General features: G+C 35.6%; 1 protein-coding gene across 4 annotated transcripts; it reads left to right on the top strand.

Moving 5' to 3' along the window:
- Nucleotides 1-22,190, top strand: slc24a2 (solute carrier family 24 member 2). 4 transcript variants are annotated; one of them, XM_058774701.1, is made up of 13 exons: nucleotides 1-125; nucleotides 463-538; nucleotides 818-1,005; nucleotides 1,583-1,813; nucleotides 4,523-5,555; nucleotides 15,147-15,182; nucleotides 15,274-15,382; nucleotides 15,474-15,557; nucleotides 15,993-16,069; nucleotides 17,306-17,443; nucleotides 17,701-17,790; nucleotides 19,734-19,900; nucleotides 19,989-22,190. In XM_058774701.1, exons 5-13 carry the CDS (start codon nucleotides 4,674-4,676, stop codon nucleotides 20,236-20,238), a joined length of 1,833 nt encoding a protein of 610 aa, XP_058630684.1. In that variant the 5' UTR covers nucleotides 1-125; nucleotides 463-538; nucleotides 818-1,005; nucleotides 1,583-1,813; nucleotides 4,523-4,673; the 3' UTR covers nucleotides 20,239-22,190. The 4 variants fall into 4 exon arrangements, with proteins under 4 accessions (XP_058630684.1, XP_058630699.1, XP_058630673.1 ...); XM_058774716.1 differs by lacking the exon at nucleotides 818-1,005 and having other exon boundaries at nucleotides 15,483-15,557; XM_058774690.1 differs by lacking the exon at nucleotides 818-1,005.
- The last annotated feature ends 461 nt before the right edge of the window (nucleotides 22,191-22,651 follow it).

Raw genomic sequence — 22,651 nt, 5'->3', positions numbered from 1 at the left:
TGGTATCCAAAAATAATATTGAGAGAAGGCAGCGTTTTTTGTCGATAAAGTAGCCATTACGCAACACAGGCCTCGAACACGAAATTTCACACCAAATCCGACCTGACAGGTGAAGATATTAAAAAGTAAGGGTAATCCAAAAACACAATGTTTTTAACACTGATTTTTAATGTAGCCTACTAGCTTTAGTTTGTTCACTTTTACCTAATCTTATTTTATGTGTGCTCTTGTGCAGATACAACTTTGTATGAATATTGCCCATGGTTAGGCTACTAAAAAGACACTTGTAACATCAAATGGCATTATAGTAATTATGGTTACAAGTATTAAGTAAATATTTTAAATGAGAATAATTAATGTTTTGTGTTTATATAGGTTACCATGCCATCCCAATCATACAGTGTCTAAAAAACACATTACTGGTGACCAGAGTGGCTAAATGTAACTGTAATGTCTTTATAGTGCAGTATGCTTCTCCAGAGTCATCAAGAACCGCAGGAAGAGGATCTTTCACCCTGCAGAACACAGTTAGCCTCAGGTCAGATGTGTTTGCACACACTACATGATTTTCCACAGAAGTGCAAGGACCAGACTCTGGCCCATTTCCTGGAAGATTGTGTGGTTGATTGGAGGTGGAATTAGTCAATAGTTAAGCTGAAATGTCCTCTATGCAGGGCAGGGTCAGGTTCAGCTGCATCCAGCATGCTGTGCTCAAATGCTATTTAAAGCCCTGCGAAATCTGTGGCCTTACAGGCCTAATCTTCTCTTCACAAAGATGCATTAATCTATGGCTTCAATCTATGGTGCTGGATGGCAGTTTTAGGTCCTGCAAGAGTGGGATGGGTTACAGCTGCATCAGGACCCAATGGTATTGGTGTGTGTGGGCCTTGCTGACATGCATCGCTCTCTGGGAACAGGTCCTTGAGAAAAACAGAGTTTATCTGAAAGGGAGGGATGGTGTGGAGATTGCATAATATTCGTCATGGCTTAAGAGAGTGGCTAAAGGTAATCTTAACCCTGCTTCACAGATGATCACTCAAGAGTGAGATCATAGCTAAAGATGACTATTTTAGACTAGTGAGTTCTGGAAAACATAGAAAAAAGAAAAGCGGTTGAGTTAACTGGGGGAATTATAAAAACTAGCATGTCTTTACATTCCGAAATAATAGTAAATTGAATAATATTTACTTTAAAGCATCAAATCAAAGTATGAAGTGTCACAAGAGCAATATTATGGAAATGGATTATGAGTAGCTGACGTTAAATCATTTTGGAAAGTTGAACGTTTTTATTATTTTTCAAGAATCTACAATTTTTTTAATAACTTTAATGCATGCAGTTTTTATCACCTCATACCGAGTGACAGCACATGATATATTTGCACTTTAATGTTTGTACTTTTTAAAAATTAAACTAATGAAGACATAAAGTTCAGTAAAATTGTTTAAAACTTGTGTGACCAGTTACAGGATCCCATATGCAATAAATTTTACATAAAATCTGTACATAAAATCTTGATCATGATAAGAAAAACAAACAAAAAAAAACGCATCGACACATTGTGTTCTTTACACCATTGCAGGTTATGTACTGTGCCCAACTTGTCAAGGACAGAGCAAATGCATAAGGGATGGGGCAAGGAAGGAGAGAGTGAGACAGGGGAGGGAGGAAAGATCAGACCTCCCCTTTAACCTGTGGCAGCAGTAGCAGCATTCTTGATCCATGACAGTGAAACAGCAAGTGCTTGGTGTTCTTAAGTCTGTGGGTTTCATCTGGAGGATTCACCATCCACGCTAAACTAACAGATGCGAAGGTAAATTGATTTATTCAATAGTAGTATTCTGGCAATTGTGCATTTTCCTGTATTTCTATTTTTATTATTTCTCGATGAAGAGCTTTTCATGCGAAACGATCTATAAACCCAACTTAAGGAACAATGCAAATAAATACAAAGAAAGACATAAGATGATTCTTTTAAATGAACATAAAATGATTGGATGATCATTCATCCCATTCATCTTCTATAAATTCGTCGACTGATGCAAATGATGTTCATTTACTGTAAACATTAAACTAGTTATTGATTTCAAAATGTTCTATCCTATGATGCAGATATGATCACTGATTAATAAATATACGTAGTGTGTGTCATGCAGTATATGCTGAGATATACTGTGACACGGGGTGAAAGTAAAGGTTGTGTAAATCAGGATAACAGTGGCCTATAGATCCGATTAAATCCTTAGCTTGACAGATGGACTTATCAGAGGAAGCAACCAGGAGTTTTAAAAATGTAAATAGAAATAAAAAAGAAGAGGACAAAATATTTATAATATGTATTTAAGGTCCATGCAATAAATTATATGGATAAATGTAATACCATGAATGACTTGTAGGCAAAGTGTAAATATTTTCAATTAAAATATTAATTTGAATGTGCCATGTTGAAGCTGTATAATAGACAATTTACAGTACGCACACCTTGCTTGCCATAGCTCTGCCTTTCTACAGAACTATGCTATTTGGCAGATTATTTTAAATAATAATAATAATGTAACTTTTTTTTTTTTTTTGTCGTTCTGGTGGTTTATATGAGTAATAAGCAATGCAAAACTTATAGATTGTTGGTTTAATATCTCATGTTATGTGTGAAGGATTTATTGCTGTATTATTAGTTGCATACATTGTGTGAGTATCGGGAGCTGTCTGGCAGATTACAGAGGTTATATATTAGTTTTTAGACACACGAGCACATGTCCTCCTATAACCTATAGACACCAGATCAGAACAAAAGTGTCTCTCTTGGTTGGTCAATTTTTGGAAGCGGTTAGTTATAATTAGATACTGGGTTATTGTACACTAGGAAGCCCAATTATTGGCAATGTTAACTGTAACTCACTGTCATATTTAGACTGTTGTGGACTGGCAATCGTATGGGATGGGATTCTATTTTAGCACTCGCATGGTATTCTGTAAGCCTTCAAAAAAGAGAATGGTAACTGTATGTGTTGTCTAATATGATTTGATACGCAGTATCAGAGTGATTTAAAGTGATAGTGTAAACATTCATCCTGTTGGATAGCTTTGTGTTTTTATGTTTTTGCACAATAAAATGTGTTAATACAATCATATCTAAGTTAATTAGTTTTATTCAAGACAGATGTGACTGAATTTGTTTTATTTAAGACAGATATGACTGATTCAGAATCTGAATTCTGACTATACACCAACTTAAGTGACTTTAAAGGGATAGTTTGGCCAAAAATAAAAATTCCGTCATCATTTACTCACCCTCCACTTGTTCCAAATCTGTATAAGTTTCTTTCTTCTGTTGAACATAAAGGAAGATATTTTGAAAATGATGGTAACCAAACTGCTGATGGTAGCTATTGACTTCCATATTATTATTTTTTTTCCATATTGTAAAAGTCATCTGCATGTCTTCACTTTTTACAGTGTGGAAAGCAACATCCCAGATTCTTTTTGAGCTATGAAACTATGGGAAGGTTGAGATGGTCTGTTACCAAATCTACACAAGCCATACATTATTAGAAGTTACAGAAGATAAGGAAGTGAGGTGGGAAGAGTTAAGCTTCTCTGTTGCTTTGGTGACATAGTCTAGTTGTCACACCAATTAGACTTACAGCTCAAAGGCTCTATTATACTGGAAAAGGAGATTGTGATGTGTACCAAACAAAAACTGCAGCATCTGTCATTGCCCTTAACCGTTCTGTCACCAGTTAGGGAACCTGTAGCTAAAGGGCTGAGAGAGTTTGCTTAAATGGTTAAGTTCTGTTAGATAAAATCTCTTCCGCACAATGACAGTATAGGAATATGTATTTCAGTGTGCTTTAATCATAGACATTTATAATAATAATAATAATAATAATAGTAAGTATCATTATTACTATTAATTGCTTAATTCATTTTTATAAAGGAATGACAAGACTTATTTAACATTTAAAATATAGTTCACCCAAAAATGAAAACACTGTAATCATTAAAATTTTTCTCTCTTTTTTTTCTTTCTTTATTATTTTTTAACCACAAATGTTTGCTTACCAGCATTCTTCAAAACATTTTTGAAGACTCCAATTGTTTTTTGCATTTAGAATAAGATTTAATTTGGAGATCTCTTTAATGCTAACATTAAACAGAAGTCAACAGTGTTGCTTTAAATCAACAATCAGCAGCAGCCTTATGGAACAGGTGTGGGATCAGTCTGAGAAACACTGTCCTCCTTCGCCACTGCAAAGACATACTCTGGAAGTTAATAGGTTGCGGCAAGGTGACTGACAGCCAGTAACCTGATTGGCTGAGGAAAGCACGTGTTATGTTAATCCTACTTAAATGATGTAGGATGAATTTGAAATAAAATGAATATTCATGCCATTGTCATACTAAAATTTGATATTGTTGTATTTGTTTTGATTCAGAAATTTTTAAAGACAAATATATTCCAATCCAGAGAAATCTAAACTTTTTTTCTTTTTTTTCACTCTTGTGATATGTTGTGTTTCAGAGATTATTATGAGGAAGCCATTAGAGACTCTGGACCCTGCGAGGAATCGGGGAGTACATTGTTCCTGTCAGGTTTAAGTAGAGTGGGCGTGTAACCATGTTCGGCACTCCATAGATTTCAGACCACCGGACCCCTGAGCTGCCCGTCAACCATGGATGGGTCTGATTGCACCCCTCTGCAGCGGAACAGCAAGCGCCATCGAGTGCATCACGTCAGGAGGAAACTACGCCCTTCTCGGATTTTTGGTTTTATCCTGAGCATCTCTGCCCTCACATTGTTCCTGTCTTGGAGTGCCTTTACTTTCACTTTGGGCCCATTCCCAAGATGGATGCCACTCACCTCTCCCACAAACCATGAGGAACTTGCAGAGCCAGTGCCACACAGAACTGTCCTATCTTCCGACGAAGAGCGCAATGTTTCGGCAGATATGCCCATCGCTATGGCCTCATCCGATGAGCACAAGGGAGACTATCCAGAGGATCTGTTCACATTGGAGGAGAGGAGGCAAGGTGCTGTCGGGCTGCATATGTTAGGCATGTTGTACATGTTCATTGCCCTCGCTATCGTCTGCGACGAGTTTTTCGTCCCCGCTCTCACCGTAATCACAGAAAAACTGGAAATCTCGGACGACGTAGCGGGCGCCACCTTCATGGCCGCTGGAGGCTCTGCTCCCGAGCTCTTCACCTCTGTGATCGGTGTGTTCATCTCACACAGCAACGTTGGCATCGGGACCATCGTGGGTTCTGCTGTCTTCAACATATTGTTCGTGATCGGGATGTGTGCTCTCTTTTCACGTGAGATTCTCAACCTCACCTGGTGGCCTCTGTTTAGAGATGTCAGCTTTTATATCATTGGACTAATTATGCTTATCGTTTTCTTCCTGGATAACTACATTACCTATGTCGAGAGCATTGGACTGTTACTCTGTTACGTAAGCTATGTCACTTTCATGAAGTACAACGTGACTGTTGAGACTTTGATCAAGACCAAATTACTCAGGAATCAAGTGGACGACATTGAAGCTCCTCCTAAGGTGAGTTGAAGTATTCCAGGTGAATTGTTTGTTTCCCAGGTCAAAGGTGGCATTCTCCTTCATGTCTCCTTCCACTCCTGTTAGCAATCAGTATATCACAGTGGTTCTCACCCTCAGCAAATTTCCAATGGTGACACAGGATGGCTTTTATAATATAATTAATATAATATAATCAATATTATTATTACTATTATTATATTAGTCATTTTACTATTAAATAACATTTAATTATTACTATTAATTGTTATTAATATTTAAAATGCTAAAGAAACAAACAATTAATATGTGAAATGAACTCAACACGACACTCTCAGTTTCTATTAATATTATTTTATAGATAGATATATAACTAGTGTTTAACAACAGCTTAGCTCTAAAATATGCCATTGTGCAAAAGGTACACTGTAAAAAAAAAAAAAAAGTTGAGTCAACTTAAAATTTTAAGGCAACCAGCTTCAGCAGATTTTTGAGTTTCCTCAACTTGTCATTTTAAGTTTATACAACAACAATCTGAGTTGAGCAAACTCAAAACTGCTGAAGCTGGTTGCCTTAAAAATTTAAGTTTTTTTTTTTTACAGTGTATAGTACCGCTTATTAAATATACACTTGTACAGAGCCCCTACAGGGTTATGGTGATGTTTAAAAATAAATTATATTTCAATGTTTTGGCGGCTTTCTCTGGGAAATGCAAATCATTATGTGTATACATAATGGCATACAAAAACAAAAATTGTTTTTGTAATTCCGAAATGTAAGGAGGATTGCATCTTTTCATGCACATTAAGGACATAGACTGAGAGGACTGAAAATAAAGCACATTTACATTGTGCTCATGCTCTGATGACTTTAGAGATGTGAATATAGCGTGCAGCCAATGCTCACTGCTTTTTATGGTGCATTTTGGAAATTTCTATGGATCTTGAGCAAGAACAAGGGAGCTGATTGCAACAGCAGTGGGAGGGGAACCCGACTGTTGGCTGAGAATCAGTGTTCCCAATGAAAAGAACACAGACAGTTTTATCACCTCTCTGAGCCGGATTAGGCATTATATCAGGTGTCACCTAGAGAGAGCAGACAACACTGCTCTGACTGTACAATCAGCTGAGTAAGACCAGAACCCCTGCGGTACAGACAGTGATGGACAGCAGAAAGAGAGAGCAAAAGTAGAGGAGATGAGGCAAGATGGAGTTATGAAGGAAGAAAGTTGTTAAAATCTTTTACTTTCCCTTTTGGTAAAACCTGTGTTTTGTCAGCCAGGCATCTCAAGAGTTATTTTTGTCTTTTCCTGGCACAGTTAGCTTTGTTAATACACCTTACAAATTTTTGTGTTTAAATTGTCCATTTGTGAGTCTTAACCAGTAAAAATATTTCTTTCGAACAAAATTAATTTTTGTTTGGAAACAAAATTGCATAACATATAAATTATTCAAATGTAAAAGATATATTATTATATAAAATGTTGTTGCATTTGTTTAAAACACAAATTTGTCAGTAGGGTAAGTATAATGAACTAAGATTCAAGATATATTAATAGCAGTTTTGCAATCTTGTTTTAGAGATGTTTACTGGGTAACATTAGAAAAATACTGATTAGGAAAGTGCAAAATTGTTTATTTAACTGTTTAATGTTTGTGTGTGTGCGTGTGTGTTTCCATTATAGGACAAACACCAAAAACTACAACAGGGTGGGCACTGGGCATTTTAAAAGTTATTTCTTTATTAAACAAAGCGTTATTAATATGCATAAGTCTGCAGATGACTTTTATATTTCCAATAGTTTTTTTGTTTTTTTATTCTCGATTTTCTTTATCATAACTCTTTAATGAGAACCTACAGTGGCCCCCAAAATTTATTTAGAAAAATTAGCCACATGTATGAATGTCATTGCATTTGATTAAATTAAATTAGACAAAATATAACAGCAAAGTGGCACACTACGCATTCAAAACATTTCTCAAAAAGGCATATGTGCAGTTTAAAATATTACAACAATACCATTCAAATATGAAGAAATTAAGTATTTAGACACTTTCTGGTTGCCAGACATTAATAAAATGACCTTGGGTCCAATCGGTTAAAAGCCCAAAAATAAATAAATTGCATGATTTCTTTGCAGAAGCCACTAATGCTGTGAAATTCAGCCTTTTTTTAAGCAAGACCTAACTGCCCAAAAGTGTCTACATCGTTTTGCGGCCACTGTATATTGGCCCATTGCTGGAGGTGATATGAACAATATATGACTGTATGCCATGCACTGTTGAATTAACTTGAATCTGGATATCAGTTTAGTGGTATTATGTATTATTGATAGTTTAAGAGGCCCATATAAAGCCAGTTAAACCTGTCCAACCTGCTGTGTTTCATTCAAACAGCTGGAGTCGGATTTGTTGTTTGCAGATGCAGTTTGTCCCACATATGGAACACAGGTGAATCAGCTGACCGTGCTGTTTTGATAGGCTTCTTAGTGATGCACCAGGTGCATGTACATTACTTTTGAGAACCATTAGTAGCATGTCATCTATATAAACCCACGTTCATTAGTCTTAGATTGCTCTTTGCTGGTAGATTGCTTCTTAAATGTAGGATTGTCACCTCAGTACATTGGGAATATGATTTCGGAAAGCTTAAATGTTTCATAAATGTCCCACGTTTCATTCAGAAATGATTTAACACAACTAAATAGATATCTTTTTCACGCAGACAGGTGGGCCGTGTAGAAGAAGACATTATAGAGCACTTCACATTGGATTTTCGCCTTTCTGGATTGGATTGAAAAATGGCTTGGGTTTAGAGAGACTACTAAAATTAAAATTAAAAGTGGTAGAGATGGGGGTTGTTGTAGGGCGGTTGGTACATCTGCTCTTTGCTCCTTTAGCCAGAGCTCGGGCTAATCCAATAAGATGTGATCCTTTTAGTACCTCTAAGTATAGATAGGTGTCCTGTTCTTTTTTAAAACTGTGCTCAGATATGGAGTTTTGTGGGAGGCTCTTCAGGTTTTTGAATCACATTGACATTGAATCACATTGAAAGACCTTTGTGTCAGTTAGTGTCTAATGTAGAGTTCAGAAACATGGCGAGTAACTGCATTTCTGCTTGTGGTTTATGACTCCTAACCTGAAATACTTTGTAATCCCAAATCAACTGCTTAGAAGGGGTGACGGCAAGTAAAAAGACTCTTAGTGCTTAGGGGAGTGATCTGCCTTCTGAAGAAATCTTTTGAGGGAAGATTGAACATTACAACAACTCTTTTCACTATCTGTACTACAATAGACAATTTCCTGGGAGGGAAATTTTTGAATTATGAATTACACAGTGAAAATTGACAGCAAATTAGGATATGACATGTAAGTGATAAAGCAGCTGTTCATCTGTAATATAATGCAAACAAACACAGAAGTTAATACTTAGAGAAAAGATTGAATTGTACATAATTCCATTCATATTTTATTTTAAGGTCCAGCACTATTAACTAGCTGTTAGGTACAACTTTTGCCTCAGTAAACTTATAATTTGCTGCTTAATAATAGTTAGTAAGGTAGTTGTTAAGTGTGTCGGGTTAGGAATCTTAAATATGGTCTTCAGAATAAGGTACTAATAAAAAGCCAATATCCTGGAAATATTGGTCCTTAATTGTTCCTTAAAAAAATTGGTTCTATGGTGGTTTTTATCTCATACTAGAGTACATCATTTTAAAAATGTCATATTTACTTCTTTAGGTACAAAAAATATTTTTGTACACCTTCAATACTGTATTGTAAACTATGTTTTTACATTTTCTGAGGAAAATATGAATAACGTGAAGAAAATCCGGTACGAAGTACTTGAAAGATGAGTTATATACAAAAGTGTAACAGAAAAAAAGTTACTAAAGTGTCATTGAATTATGAAACTTATTTTTCATTTTGTTAGGTAATATGTACATCTCATCTGGCATAATTAAAAGGATATTTAACGCCATATGAAAAGTAAAGAGGGGAGAGTGTGAGAACCTGGCGTCGTGTGTTGTGGGAGTTAATTTGCGAATCCTTAAATGCCTCTGTCTCTAAAATTGGTTACCTGTCACCTTAAGCCTCTTTAGTGTGCTGGCCTGCCTTCTCTGGTTAACTACCGGACCCTTTCTAAGAGACACTGTAGAGGAAATTCAAGTTCCCAGATGACCCATATGATTAAACCTGGAACGTAGTCCACAGGATTTAGGACTTTTTTTAAATGGTCTGTCTGTCAGTGTTTTGCACAGATGGTGTACAAATACAGTTGTTGCAAAACTGAGCTTGATGTTCAATTGGATCTTTTGCTGGATTCGTTTAAAACAAAGATGATTCAGCATCCTCAGTTGCTCTGTTACATCATGCTGATTTATCTTCATTAGTTAAGGCATCGAGCCAGGTGACTAACAGCAACTTTGTTCCGTCTTATATGCTCTGATGCTTTTGTGATGTAACAGTTAGTCTATTTATCTAATGTTACACTGATCGATATTCAGTAGACTGAGTTTTCTGCTATGGGAAAAGTTTAGTGTATTAATTTGTGAATGTTAAGTGAAAGTTTTTGAGGACTTGTTTGAAAGTGAAAGAAAAGTATGTATATCCAAGCTGAAAGTTGGGACTTTTGCATCACTGCTTAAAAAAAGCAATTTCACAATGTGGAAGTTCCTACTGTATACATCCATGTTCTTTCCATTCTATAGATAATACTGTAATGGTGGCATTGCTTGGATCCGGCATGCTAATTGGTCCAGCTAATTGCTGAACTGTTACTCGGCAAAGTTCATTATAGCTGCTAGGACTAAGACTGTCCTTGATTCCCATGACTTCGTTTTCAGCATTTGTGTCTTGTGTTAAAGTACATGTCAAATTGACAAAGTTATATAAGACTTGTTTAATTATGTTTTTCCCCCCACAATCAATTTTTAGTCATGCATAAAGTTTGAAATTGAAGGTTTCACAAGGTCAGTTGTTTATTTTCTAACATTATTTTCTCACATGATGTCGACAGGTTAGAATTTAAGCAGTGTGTGCACGCCTGGTGAAACATCTGTAAGAAATTATTGTTTTTTATGCAACACATATGATAGCTCACCAGAGTCCAGACAACTGAAGGCCAAAACAAGGTCAGTCCTAATCTTGCAGCTGGTCTTTTTCTGCTTCAGTTTTTGGTCTCAGATAGCACTTAAAGATCTGATAAATGAAATGATCAGTTCCATGTTCAAATCACCAGTGTGCCCTCGAGAAAGCTCTTCTGTATGCTACATATACTGTATATTTCATTATGGTAGATGTTTTACTTGTGAAATCCCTTTTACTAGTAAAATCTTTTATGGAGGGTTCTTAAAAGCATGAAATGGACTTGGATATTTTATTTTTCCGTGTGTACTACCTTTTACATCTCAGCTATTCGCTTGCCAAAGTGGTGTGTAGCCATCAGCCCATCAGTATCACAATTCCGCAACTCCAGATTGATCAGATTGACTCGAAAACTGTGGAAAAAGATGGGATGAATGGGATGTTCTGAACGAGACAGTCCCTGCAATACCTGTGCTGCGTTATCAAAAAAAATGCAGAAAAATAGAAATTGCATAGTTTCAAACCATTATTCTTCTTAGTTCTTTTATCTTGTTTTAAACGGTTTGCTTTAAACACTAGTAATTTAACTGCATGATCTTGATTCAGGATTCAGCTTTGAGAGTCTGGTTTTAAGGTCTGGTGTCTAGTCTTAGGTCTCATGGAGTACGATTTTTGACTTTTTGGTGCTCATGTTATGTTTAAAAGGATGTTCACATGATTGCCATGTAATGAGTTCTATAACGTATATAAGTATAGTTGCATCTGCACTAAAACACCAATGGCAGTATAATATAACATTCAATTTTCTTTTAATTATTATTGGAGAATGTTTTGCAAGAAAATACTATTTCAGTTTTATTACTTGAAAATGTCATGTTTATGAATGTTAACTGCAATTTCTTTGTATTTAATTGTAAAATTTACTAGCCATTTCTCAGTGAAAATAGTTTCTACTCCATTTTTTTCATCTTTATCATTTCTGTAACTATAAAACTGTAAGAGAATAGCGAAGTTCACACCACAACTATAACAATAAAACATCAACTGGCAATAAGAATCCATCCTACTTTAATTGGAAGGTGGGTTAGAATAATGTTGTCATCCAACATTTGTCTAGAGGCTAATGTAGTATAGTTTTCATTCTTAGTGCGAATGGCCTTAACTCAGACGTTGAAGACTTTTGGCCTAGCAGCAGGATGTCCGTTATTGTCAGACAGCTTCAGCGAGCTGGTCTCTGGTTGGCTGACCTCTGCTTTAAAGCTCACTGAGCACACAGAGCTCAGCTGTATTTCCACAGGCATCGCTGGCCTTAGGTCAGAGCTTATCTTCCACCTGCAGAAAGAGCAAAGCTGGGAAGGGAGGAACGTGAACAGAGAGCAAATGGCAGGGCCCGCTGATCACGAAGGAAACGTGCTTGAGCGCTCTATGCTCTACTGGGCTGATTAGGCTTAATTAAGGCTGCTCGTGTGTCTCTGATGAGCCAACCAGTTTTCTCATGAGGACACTGCTGGTGCTGCCACCTCACTGGGCAAGGGCTTATTGAAAAAGAGCTTATTTGAACCATTTAGGATCAAAGCTAACTATTTGAATTTGCACATTTTTGATTCTCTCTTACGTATCTGAAGACTATGAAACAGTTCCACAGAATAAACAGATAACACTTTCTGACTTGTGTTCTTTCATTCCAAAATGCATATTAAATATAAATATCATTTAAATATATAAATATTAATTCATATAACATTAGACATTAATGATAGAAGCAAATCATAACTTTTTTTACTTTTCCTCATTTAAAAAATAACAATGAATTACATTTTCAGACTTCTTTTATATTGCATGTAAATTATAATTTAAATAATATATATTATATTCACATATACACGAATGCTGTATATAATACCAGACATTTAATGATGGATTCAAGTCATAACAGTTTCATCTTTTCTCATAAGTTTTAATTTAGAATGATATGGTTAATTTACTGGTTATTTATTGGATATGGAATTAAATGAGGTATAGTAGCTTCTTGTTTAACAGTTTTGTTTAATATCTTGCATACAGAAATCAGACAATAGATACTTTGCAGTGCTCGAAGACACATTTGAATGAGATTTTGAGGACACATTTTGTATGCGGTGATTTTCATCTTTTAGTTTCAGTTGTTATTGATGGTATTTGAAAGATGGGTCAAAATCCTATGATTGTCTGTCCTATTTAATAGAATTTAGTAGAAGCAGAAGAACAGAACTACAGTAGGTCTTAGCTGTTTTTAGCTGTGCTGTGTAACAGCTTAACGTGTTCTTGGTTACCTGCATGTTGGGGACAGATTGGTCTGATCTTTTTAAAGCTGGCCTTGAATGTCCTCTTCTCTTTATTAAACTCCATTGCTTTTTTTTTTTTTTTTTTGAGGCATTCCCATTCTATTTATGAAATTGATTTTTAAATTAAAAATATGATTAGATTTAACAACTAATTATTTCATACTATTTCCTGTAATTATAGGAATTAAAGGGTGTTAAATCATTGTTGATGCAGAAGTAAATTAGCTTTATATAAATATTTTGACCAGAACTCTCAATATTAAACTACTTTATGCTTATACTGTGGTATATCTTTTACCATCTTATATACAGACTGTGTATCAATATACATACAAACACACACACACACACACATAGATGTGAACTCCTCACCTTTCGGTGAAAACTCACCTTTTTGAGATCAAAATAGATCACCTACGAGATTTGTGTAGATCCAACGAGAAAGTGTTTTTGGTGGTGGTGGTGGTGGTGGGGGGGTCTTTTTACAGTACCATTAGTACCAATTCATATCTGTACCCACTTGTAGTCAACCACTTTTAAACGCTCCTGTGTGTTTTTGCGTGCTTGCTCTGGTTTAGAATTACAAAACCACAAGTTTCTTTACGTGTTTTTGCAGCATTGAGTATTGTAGCCAATCACAGGCATTTCTGTTGAAAGCAATGGCCAGTCAGAGGTGTTTTTTGTAGGTTAATCAGAAGAATACCCTCTGAACTAATTTTTGTTTTCGTAAGTTTACAGAGTTCTACACGCTTGCAGATCTACCCAATATAATCAGAGAAAGAAAAATGCATACACAGTGTAAATAAGAGATTGATTGTGTAGTTAGTTATTGATTTATCAGGAGTTTTCGCATTAGTAAGCTCGGTCAGTTGCGCTATAAGAGCTTTGCTCTGTTTCTCTAGAATCTCTACAGAATCCATTAACAATTTAAAGAAAAGTTTTGTTTGTCTAAGAGGACCGAACGTCCACGTATACTGTTTCAGCTGTGTAAAAAATTACGCAAGTGAATCCGCCAAATTGTTCCGTCATTCATTGCTATGACTGACAGTGATAACTGCCCTGGGCAGAACGATCTATTTGACAAACTGATGTCAAAAATAGAGCTGTGCATTAAGTGATGCAGAGTAAATTCAGAGTAACAAAACTACAACAGCAACAAGTCTGTGTTGGCTGAATATATTTAGCGGCTCCTACAGTTAAAACACTTTTTTTTTGATGTGTCCTTAAAATGTAGTTTTTAAATTAAATCCAAAAATACATAATATTTAATGCATTATAATTTAATTGTACTTGCTATACTACTTCAGTACAGTACAGTACTAAAATTTGTCATAATCATCATTTTATAATAAATTCAAAAGCAAAACCTGAAAACTAGGGAGTGGAAATGGCAACTGAGCTATTTGAGTGATCCTCTGCTGCCATCTACTGGATGTAATATGTAATTGTCATCTCAAAAATCTTTTTTCCTCAAGGTTTTTTGGCACATTTTTTCGTCATCTCCATGAATGAGAAGTGAATTTTTAAAGTGAATTTTACTGCACAACTGTAAACTGTAACTGTATTTATAATGTTGCAAAAATATTTCTGTAATTTTCAAATATATTAAAATAGAAAACAGTTATTTTAAATTTAATAATATTTCACGTTATTACTATATTTTTTGATCAAATAATTGCAGAGATTTATTTCAAAATATAAAATAATCCTAGCACCACCAAACTTTTGAATGGTAGTGTGTGTATATATGTGTATATACCACAATTAAACTTAAAATGGTGAGCAGAAAACCATGGCATCACTTTCTTATAATAAAGTCCTGATCATGCTGTTTGTAGGAGGAGCCAATGATGACATAACACAATCAACAGAGTCAAGTGTATGTCAGGCACTTTAGTGGTGATTAAAGAATTACTTTGAAACTTGCAAAGTGAAATTCATGGTTATTGGAGTCAAGTGGCTGATTTGTGCAATCAGGTGTGCTGTTGCTGTGAAAACAAAAAAATATATCGTGCTTAAATATGACTAATGGTTTATCATTTGCTGTACTTGTTGAGCATCTCTGAAAATGCCTTTTATAAGGTATTTTAAGGTGTGGGTTCATTTTAAGAATACCCCAAACCATTTTTTTCAGGAATGTAAAAAAAAAAAAAGGCTTTTCATAGAATTCAAGTTCTGAGTTCTGTTTCTCTTTTTTTCTCAAGGTTATCAGTGCAGGAGATGATGAAAATAAACTCTCGGTAAGCATTATCATCAGGACCCTATCAGCATAACATATGTTACAATACATTTAGATATCTGAAGGCATTTCTTCTTTTTTTCCCCCTATAGGCTAAACCCCGCCTCCAGAGAGGAGGAAGCTCCGCCTCCCTCCACAACACCCTCATGAGAAACAGCATCTTCCAGCTAATGATTCACACTCTCGATCCTCTCAGCGAAGGTAATGTCCAAATACAAACACTCGAGATTTACAAATATACATACATTGACTCGCATCGTAGATTTGTTGTCTTATTAATAAAATATTTGAGATATTCTAGGGAAGTTCAAGGAGAAAGCATCGATCCTACACAAGATTGCAAGAAAAAAGGGAGAAGATGAAGCAAATGGTGTTGGTACGTTCCTTACTCATTTTACTTCTGTAATGTGACATATTTTAGAGTAAAATCAGGATAATTGCTGTAGGGTTGGAATTTTTTCCATACCAACTCTGTTTGCAAAAGTATATGAAATGTAAAGAAATTTGGTGAAATCAGCTGAAAAGTAATGCATTTTCTGATGAGGAACCTCTAAAAGAAGATTATAAAGACAAATGTTTTTCTTTGGAGTCCTCTGTAACATCAGCAACATTTTCTTTTTGATTTCCTGCTAAGTTAAATTAATACAGCCGCATAAACAAAATATTTACTTTTATCATAAGCATCTAAAATCTGCTGATAATGTTGGGGTTTCTGGGGATTTCAGTGCTTAAATCACATCGTTACATATTGTAATAATAAAATAACATTTCAAAGTTATTAAATTGAGATGTCTGTTGTTTCATTTTCTAGTGGACAAGAATCTTCCCAACAGCACTAATGTGGAGGTAGAAGTCACTCCGCCCATGAATGGCAGTGCTGGACCTGAGGTGATGTTGCAACACAACTAGATCATCTTGATATATTCAAATATATTGGAATCCTTACATTTACATGTACATTTAGTCATTTTGCAGATGCTTTTATCCAAAGCGACTTACAATTGGGGAATACATAAAGCGATTCATCTTGAAGAGGCAATCAGACAGACGAAGTGCTTGCAACACCAAGTCTCATGCATTGTTCAAATAAGTACAAGCTAGCAAGGGAAGGAATAAATAAAGAGAAAGATAAAGTAGTGTCGAAAAAGATGAGTTTTAAGATGTTGCTTGAAGATTGACAGGGATCCAGCACTCCGAATATGGGTGGGAAGATCATTCCACCAGCCAGGAATGGTGAACGAGAATGTTCTGGAGAGTGATTTTGAGCCTCTCTGTGATGGTACCACGAGGCGTCGCTCACTAGCAGATCTCAGACTTCTGGAGGGATGTAGATTCGTAATAGTGAGTGGAAGTAGGCGGGTGCTGAGCCTGTGGTTGTTCTATATGCAAGCATCAATGACTTGAACTTGATGCGAGCTGAAACTGGTAACCAGTGCAAGGAGATAAAGAGAGGTGTAACATGGGCTCCTTTGGGCTCGTTGAAGACCAGTTGTGCTGCTGCATTCTGAATCATTTGTAGAGGTTTGATTGTGTTTGATGGAAGTCCAGCCAGAAGAGCATTGCAGTAGTCCAGCCTAGAAATGACAAGGGCCTGGACAAGAAGTTGTGCAGCATGCTCTGTCTGATGTTGTGTAGTGCAAACCTGCAAGATCGAGCAGTCTTTGCAATGTGCTCTTCGAAGGTCAGCTGGTCATCAAAGATTACACCAAGATTTCTGATCGAAGTTGATGGGGGTAATTGTAGAAGTACCTAGCTGGATGGTGAAATCATGCTGTAGAGTCGGAGTGGCAGGGAAGACAAGAAGCTCAGTCTTTGCCAGGTTGAGCTGTAGGTGATGTTCCTCCAGGCAGCCTGAGATCCGTGCAGCTACCGTTGGATCATCTGGTTGAAAAGAGAGATAGAGCTGTGTGTCATCAGCGTAACAATGGTAGGAGAAGCCATGTGCCTGTATGATGGGACCCAGTGATGTAGTATATGTGGAGAAGAGGAGGGGTCCAAGAACCGATCCCTGAGGAACCCCAGTGACCAGTTGATGTGCTTTGGATACCTCTCCTCCTTCCCATTCTAATATTAAAATATTACAGACAATTGAATGACATGTTTTTTATGGTTCTAATCTCAAAGGCTGAGGAGGAGGAGGAAGATGAAGACCAGCCTCTGAGCTTGGCATGGCCAGACACACCGAGGAAGCAAGTAACATACCTCTTGATTTTCCCCATCGTCTTTCCATTGTGGCTGTCGCTGCCAGATGTCCGCAGAGATGTACGTATGAGTTTTTTTTTTTTTTTTACATCCATTTAATGCAAAATAAACATTTGATTTAGCTATAAAGCAGCTCTAAAGAAGAAATTAGTTTCATCATCCAAAGTTCACTTAAAGTTTTGTTCTCATCCAATAGTGTCAGTGCAGTCAAATAGATAACCAGGCAGTTGAAACAAACGGACTGCTGTTGTTTTTAAATATTTGAATAGCATGATGTCCCTTCCTTATTTTTCCCTCTGTCCTCTCTTGTTCCGTAGACATCAAAAAAGTTCTTTCCGATCACATTTTTGGGATCTATTAGTTGGATTGCTGTTTTCTCTTATCTGATGGTGTGGTGGGCTCATCAGGTACCTCATCTTCAACAACAGCACACACTCAACCAGTTTCACACATCCTGGGTTTTTCTGTTATAATGCAGTTTCTTTCACCAGTGTTTTTTATATTACTGTAAGTAATGCTCTGGCATACTGCATGTATACAATATGTCCAAAAAAGAAAAGAACTGTGAGAAAAAGAGGAGTGTTATCTTCAGTGTGAGGTAGTCATAGGTGAAGGTTGATCTCCCCTTATAACATTGCTGTAAATCTGTAACTTAGAGCCGCACATTAAAAACCAGCCAAATCCCAAAGCCAATAAGCTATTCTTGTCTTTTCCCTTAAAGGCAGCTGTTCTTTAGCTCTGCTTCAGCTCCCTCTGTAGAAACTCATCTAAACTCATCGCAGTCAAACGTTTCAGGTTTTCCAGAGAGTCTAGAATCAACTATTACAGTTATACTCTACCAGAACTAGAAACAACAAAATCAGTTGTGCTTACTTAATGTACTAAATCAGAATTCACAGTTTCTGTTAATAAAAAAGCTTAAAAACCAGACAACCTTGTAATAATTATAGGAGAAATACCAAAAATATCTATATATTGGGGTTTTCAAATGAGAACCACGGTAAAAATTACTACATTGACCCTAGACTTTTTGGATTGTTCTGGGTCAGATGTTCTGCTAAACCTACTGTAGTTTTAATCATTTTTAGTGGGTTATATCAATAATAAGGTACAAAGAAAGATGAGATGGATGCAAGGTCCTTGCAATAAGGTACAGCCATGGTACTTTGGACATACAATCCAACCCTATTCATACAGTGTACTATGGCATTTATACACTCTTATCATTGTTCCATTTCAAAAAATGTATGGGTTTACAACACTCTTTAATATGGTAACCTGTAGTTGTTACCTTAAAGGGCTATTTCTACCTGATTTAACCCATAAAGTTTTATTGGTATACAGTGGTTTAAAATAAATGTTTTTGTTATGAATTTTGTTGGTATGAATTGATGTATATTGGTTGGTTCAGTTAATGTATTTTGAATATACTTGAATAAAACCAGTTATTTTAGGTGTTACCATTTTTACTTTTACCATTTTTGTTATTGTTACCTAAAACTTGTTTTAAAATTGTTTTTGAATATTGAAATAAAGAAAGAAAAACTAAAACAAAAACATAATTTGGAATGTTGCCTTGACAGCTAAATGAAATAAAAATATTAAAAGCAAAAGCACCTAACAGAAGGACTAAAACATCAAATTCAAATGTACCATGGACCACAAAACCAGTCATAAGGGTCAGGCGAGATTTATACAACATCTGAAAGCTGAATAAATAAGCTTTCCATTGATGTATGGTTTGTTAGGATATAGGACAATATTTGGAATATACAACTCTTTGAAAATCTGGAATCTGAGAGTGCAAAAAAATCTAAATACTGAGAAAATCACCTATAAAGTTGTCCAAATTAAGTTCTTAAGAATGCATATTACTTATCAAAAATGAAGTTTTTATATATTTACGGTTGGAAATTTACAAAATATCTTCATGGAACATGATCTTTACTTAATATCCTAATGATTTTTGTCATAAAAGAAACAAATAATTTTGACCCATACAATGTACAAATTTACCCCAGCGACTTAAGACTGGTTTTGTGATCCAGGGTCACAAATAGCTAGTTCAAAATATTAATACTAAAAAAAAGAGATTTATTTTCTCTGTCCTCTGTCATCTTGGATGGATTTTGTCACCAAGCGTGGCAGTGCTCTCTGGGATTACATTTCCTTGCATTTTCCACAAAGTATAGTTGTGATTTTGTGCTAAAATAATTTAGAAAAATAGCAAAATCACCACAGTTACCTGTAGTGCTAAGTGTAAAATCATAATAAATGAATGTAGAATTTTAGTGGAAACTGTGGTTCATTTTTGTGCACATTAAACACCCAGTGCAAATTTCTCCCACAGGTTGGCGAGACCATTGGAATCACGGAGGAGATCATGGGTTTGACTATTCTAGCGGCCGGTACCTCCATTCCTGATCTCATCACCAGTGTCATTGTTGCCCGGAAGGGTCTCGGCGACATGGCCGTCTCCAGCTCAGTCGGCTCCAACATATTTGACATCACTGTGGGGTGAGAGATCAATAATCGACATGTAATTGGCTACCTACTGTAAAACAACATTTTAAAACATCTCCCTGTGTCTGTTCACTGTCCCCAGCCTGCCTTTTCCATGGCTGCTCTTCTCAATCGTGAACGACATGACTCCAGTGACCGTGAGCAGCAACGGCCTGTTCTGCGCCATCGTTCTGCTCTTCCTCATGCTCCTCTTCGTCATTATCTCCATCGCTGTGTGCAAGTGGAAGATGAGCAAGCTGCTGGGTTTCTTCATGTTCCTGCTCTACTTTGTGTTCCTGGTGGTCAGCGTAATGCTGGAGGACAAGTTCATCATCTGCCCGGTCTCCATTTGATTCCTTTATCGTGCACGCCGTAGCTCTTTTTCTGGGAACAGACCCTTATTTATTGGGCATCCGAATGATAACATGAGAGCTTGACCGCAGCTGCGCTGTGGCTCTGCATCTTTATATCCACTGAAGTCTGAGTAGCAGGGCTTTCCAAGCAGTAGTTTGTTATGGGAAAGTAGTGCAATATTCTGCATGCACTCTCAAAAGCAGTACATAGAGACTTGATGTACTGTAGATTTTAGCCATTTTTAATACGCTTTATGAAGAGGATGGACTTTAAGAGCAAGGAGACACAACATCCAATGGGAAGGCGGACATCTATGGGGAATGTCTACAGACTCAGGAAAGGACCTTTGGTGCAAATATGCAATAATAAATCAATCACGATCCTGGTACTGTGCTTTAAAGCTCATGATATCATTAGCCTTGTGTTGCACAATAACTTTAAAAGAAGGAAGAAACAAAGCTTTATATTTGCTTTGTCTGAACGCTGGTCCTTTCTGATTGTTACTTGAGCATTTTCATTCTGAGTATATCATATCTTTTATTGAATAGACTTGTAGACATAGTCAGAAGTCTATTCTTAACTAAATATTTAGGACTAAATTTAAGATTTATGTTTTTGAATTGCTTCTGTCCATTTGAATTACAAAGTTTTAACAAACTAATAAACTTCATGTGATACATATGATGGTTATTATAGTTAACTAAAACAGCAACAACAAAAATATTTTCGTTACTTGACTTTTCTCATTTTCATTTCATGTAACTTGATGTAAAAAATTTGATTAAAAGTAATAAAAACTATATAGACTTAAAATTAAGTCATTTAAATCAAATTAAAATGGAAAATGCAAAAATAACTAATTCAAAATATTAAAAATACTATCACAACGGTACTAAAATAACACTGATGCATATTTGTCATTCATACATAAATGAAATAAGATTTCTGTAATAGTACGAACGCAGAATAAGCAGGTTTATATATTTATCAATCCAGTTTGTTTAATTAATTGAATATTGCTTGTTTCATAGCAATCATATTTTAACCCATGCCCATGCCTGAGTAAATTGAATTTGAGTAAATGCATTTTGAAGCAAACATTTAATAATAACTATGCCATGATTTTTTTTTTTTTTTTTGAGTGCAGAAATCTAACCCATTTCTTTTCATTCATGTATGATGGACAAATATGCATTACATTAAGTTCATTAGTTTATGTTAAAACTCTGTAATCCAAATGGATGGAATTTTTATATGCAATGTCAATACATAAATCTTAAATTTAGGCCCAATATTTTTTTAAAGTGTAGAACTGCAAATAATCAGTATCCAACTCAAAGATTTGGAGCGCTCGTTGTACTATTGAATATAATTAACCACATTAATTATGATATTTGGTAAATGCGATATTTTATATGTTTATTCTCTGGAACTGATGTTTAATTTGGCATGATTCGTTTGGAGAAATGCAATGAATGAATGAATGAATAGTGCAAGGCATTCTCTGCTTATAGAAGAGAACCAGTTATCGCTCTCTCTTCACAATCAGTTACAGCAAAAGCTGTCATTTCTTGAGCTGTAGGGTGTCTTCATCATCTTCAGCATCATCATCATCTGTCTAGACTATTGAGCAGTGTTCATGAACTTCTACAGGCTCCACTGTTATCATAGCTGCCAGCTGGTGTTAATGTGAGTAGATGTGTGAGAGAGTTCGGTGCACTTTGCAGAACTCTTTATTGATTATTCATCCTGTATCTCTCATTCCTGTCTTAAATCATTTCGGATGATGGAATGAAATTTGGAAGTGAAAGTACTAAAGGAATGGAGCACCCAACACCTTTGCAGTTGACCGTTATTCTTAGTTAAATACATGTGTATCTATCCATTCATAATTTCTGTGTATTTACATGAGTGATGGACAAAATAAAATTATTTCTAAACTTACACTAAAGCAGTATTACTTCAAGTATTTGTATTTGTGACGTGAAAAACTGAGAAATGAATACTTTTGTCTTTAGATATTTTTGATTATATGATACAATTTTATGTAATACAAAATTGTTGAGGGGTGTGGCCAATATGATAACATAAATACAGTATGTGATGATAAATTATTAATATTACATAAGAAAAGGAAAAATATCACTTAAATTTGAGAACTTTGAGATGATGATGATACAGTCTTTAATGTAAATCTATGAATACAAAAGCAAGTTTAAGCTTGCAATGCCATTAAAACAATCATAATTGATGTGAAGTCGTATACTTGCATGTTAAATTGTAATTCCACTTCATATGCTTAGCTGAAATTTTGGCTTTAGTATTTGACTTGGTTTAGCACTTTTTGCCCACAAACATTTGTTTTGAGATTAAACAATAATTATCACAGCAGATATTACATCATTTTATATT

Source organism: Onychostoma macrolepis, chromosome 01, assembly GCF_012432095.1.
Source record: "Onychostoma macrolepis isolate SWU-2019 chromosome 01, ASM1243209v1, whole genome shotgun sequence".
NCBI lineage: Eukaryota > Metazoa > Chordata > Actinopteri > Cypriniformes > Cyprinidae > Onychostoma > Onychostoma macrolepis.
This window is presented reverse-complemented; position numbering and strand designations above follow the sequence as displayed.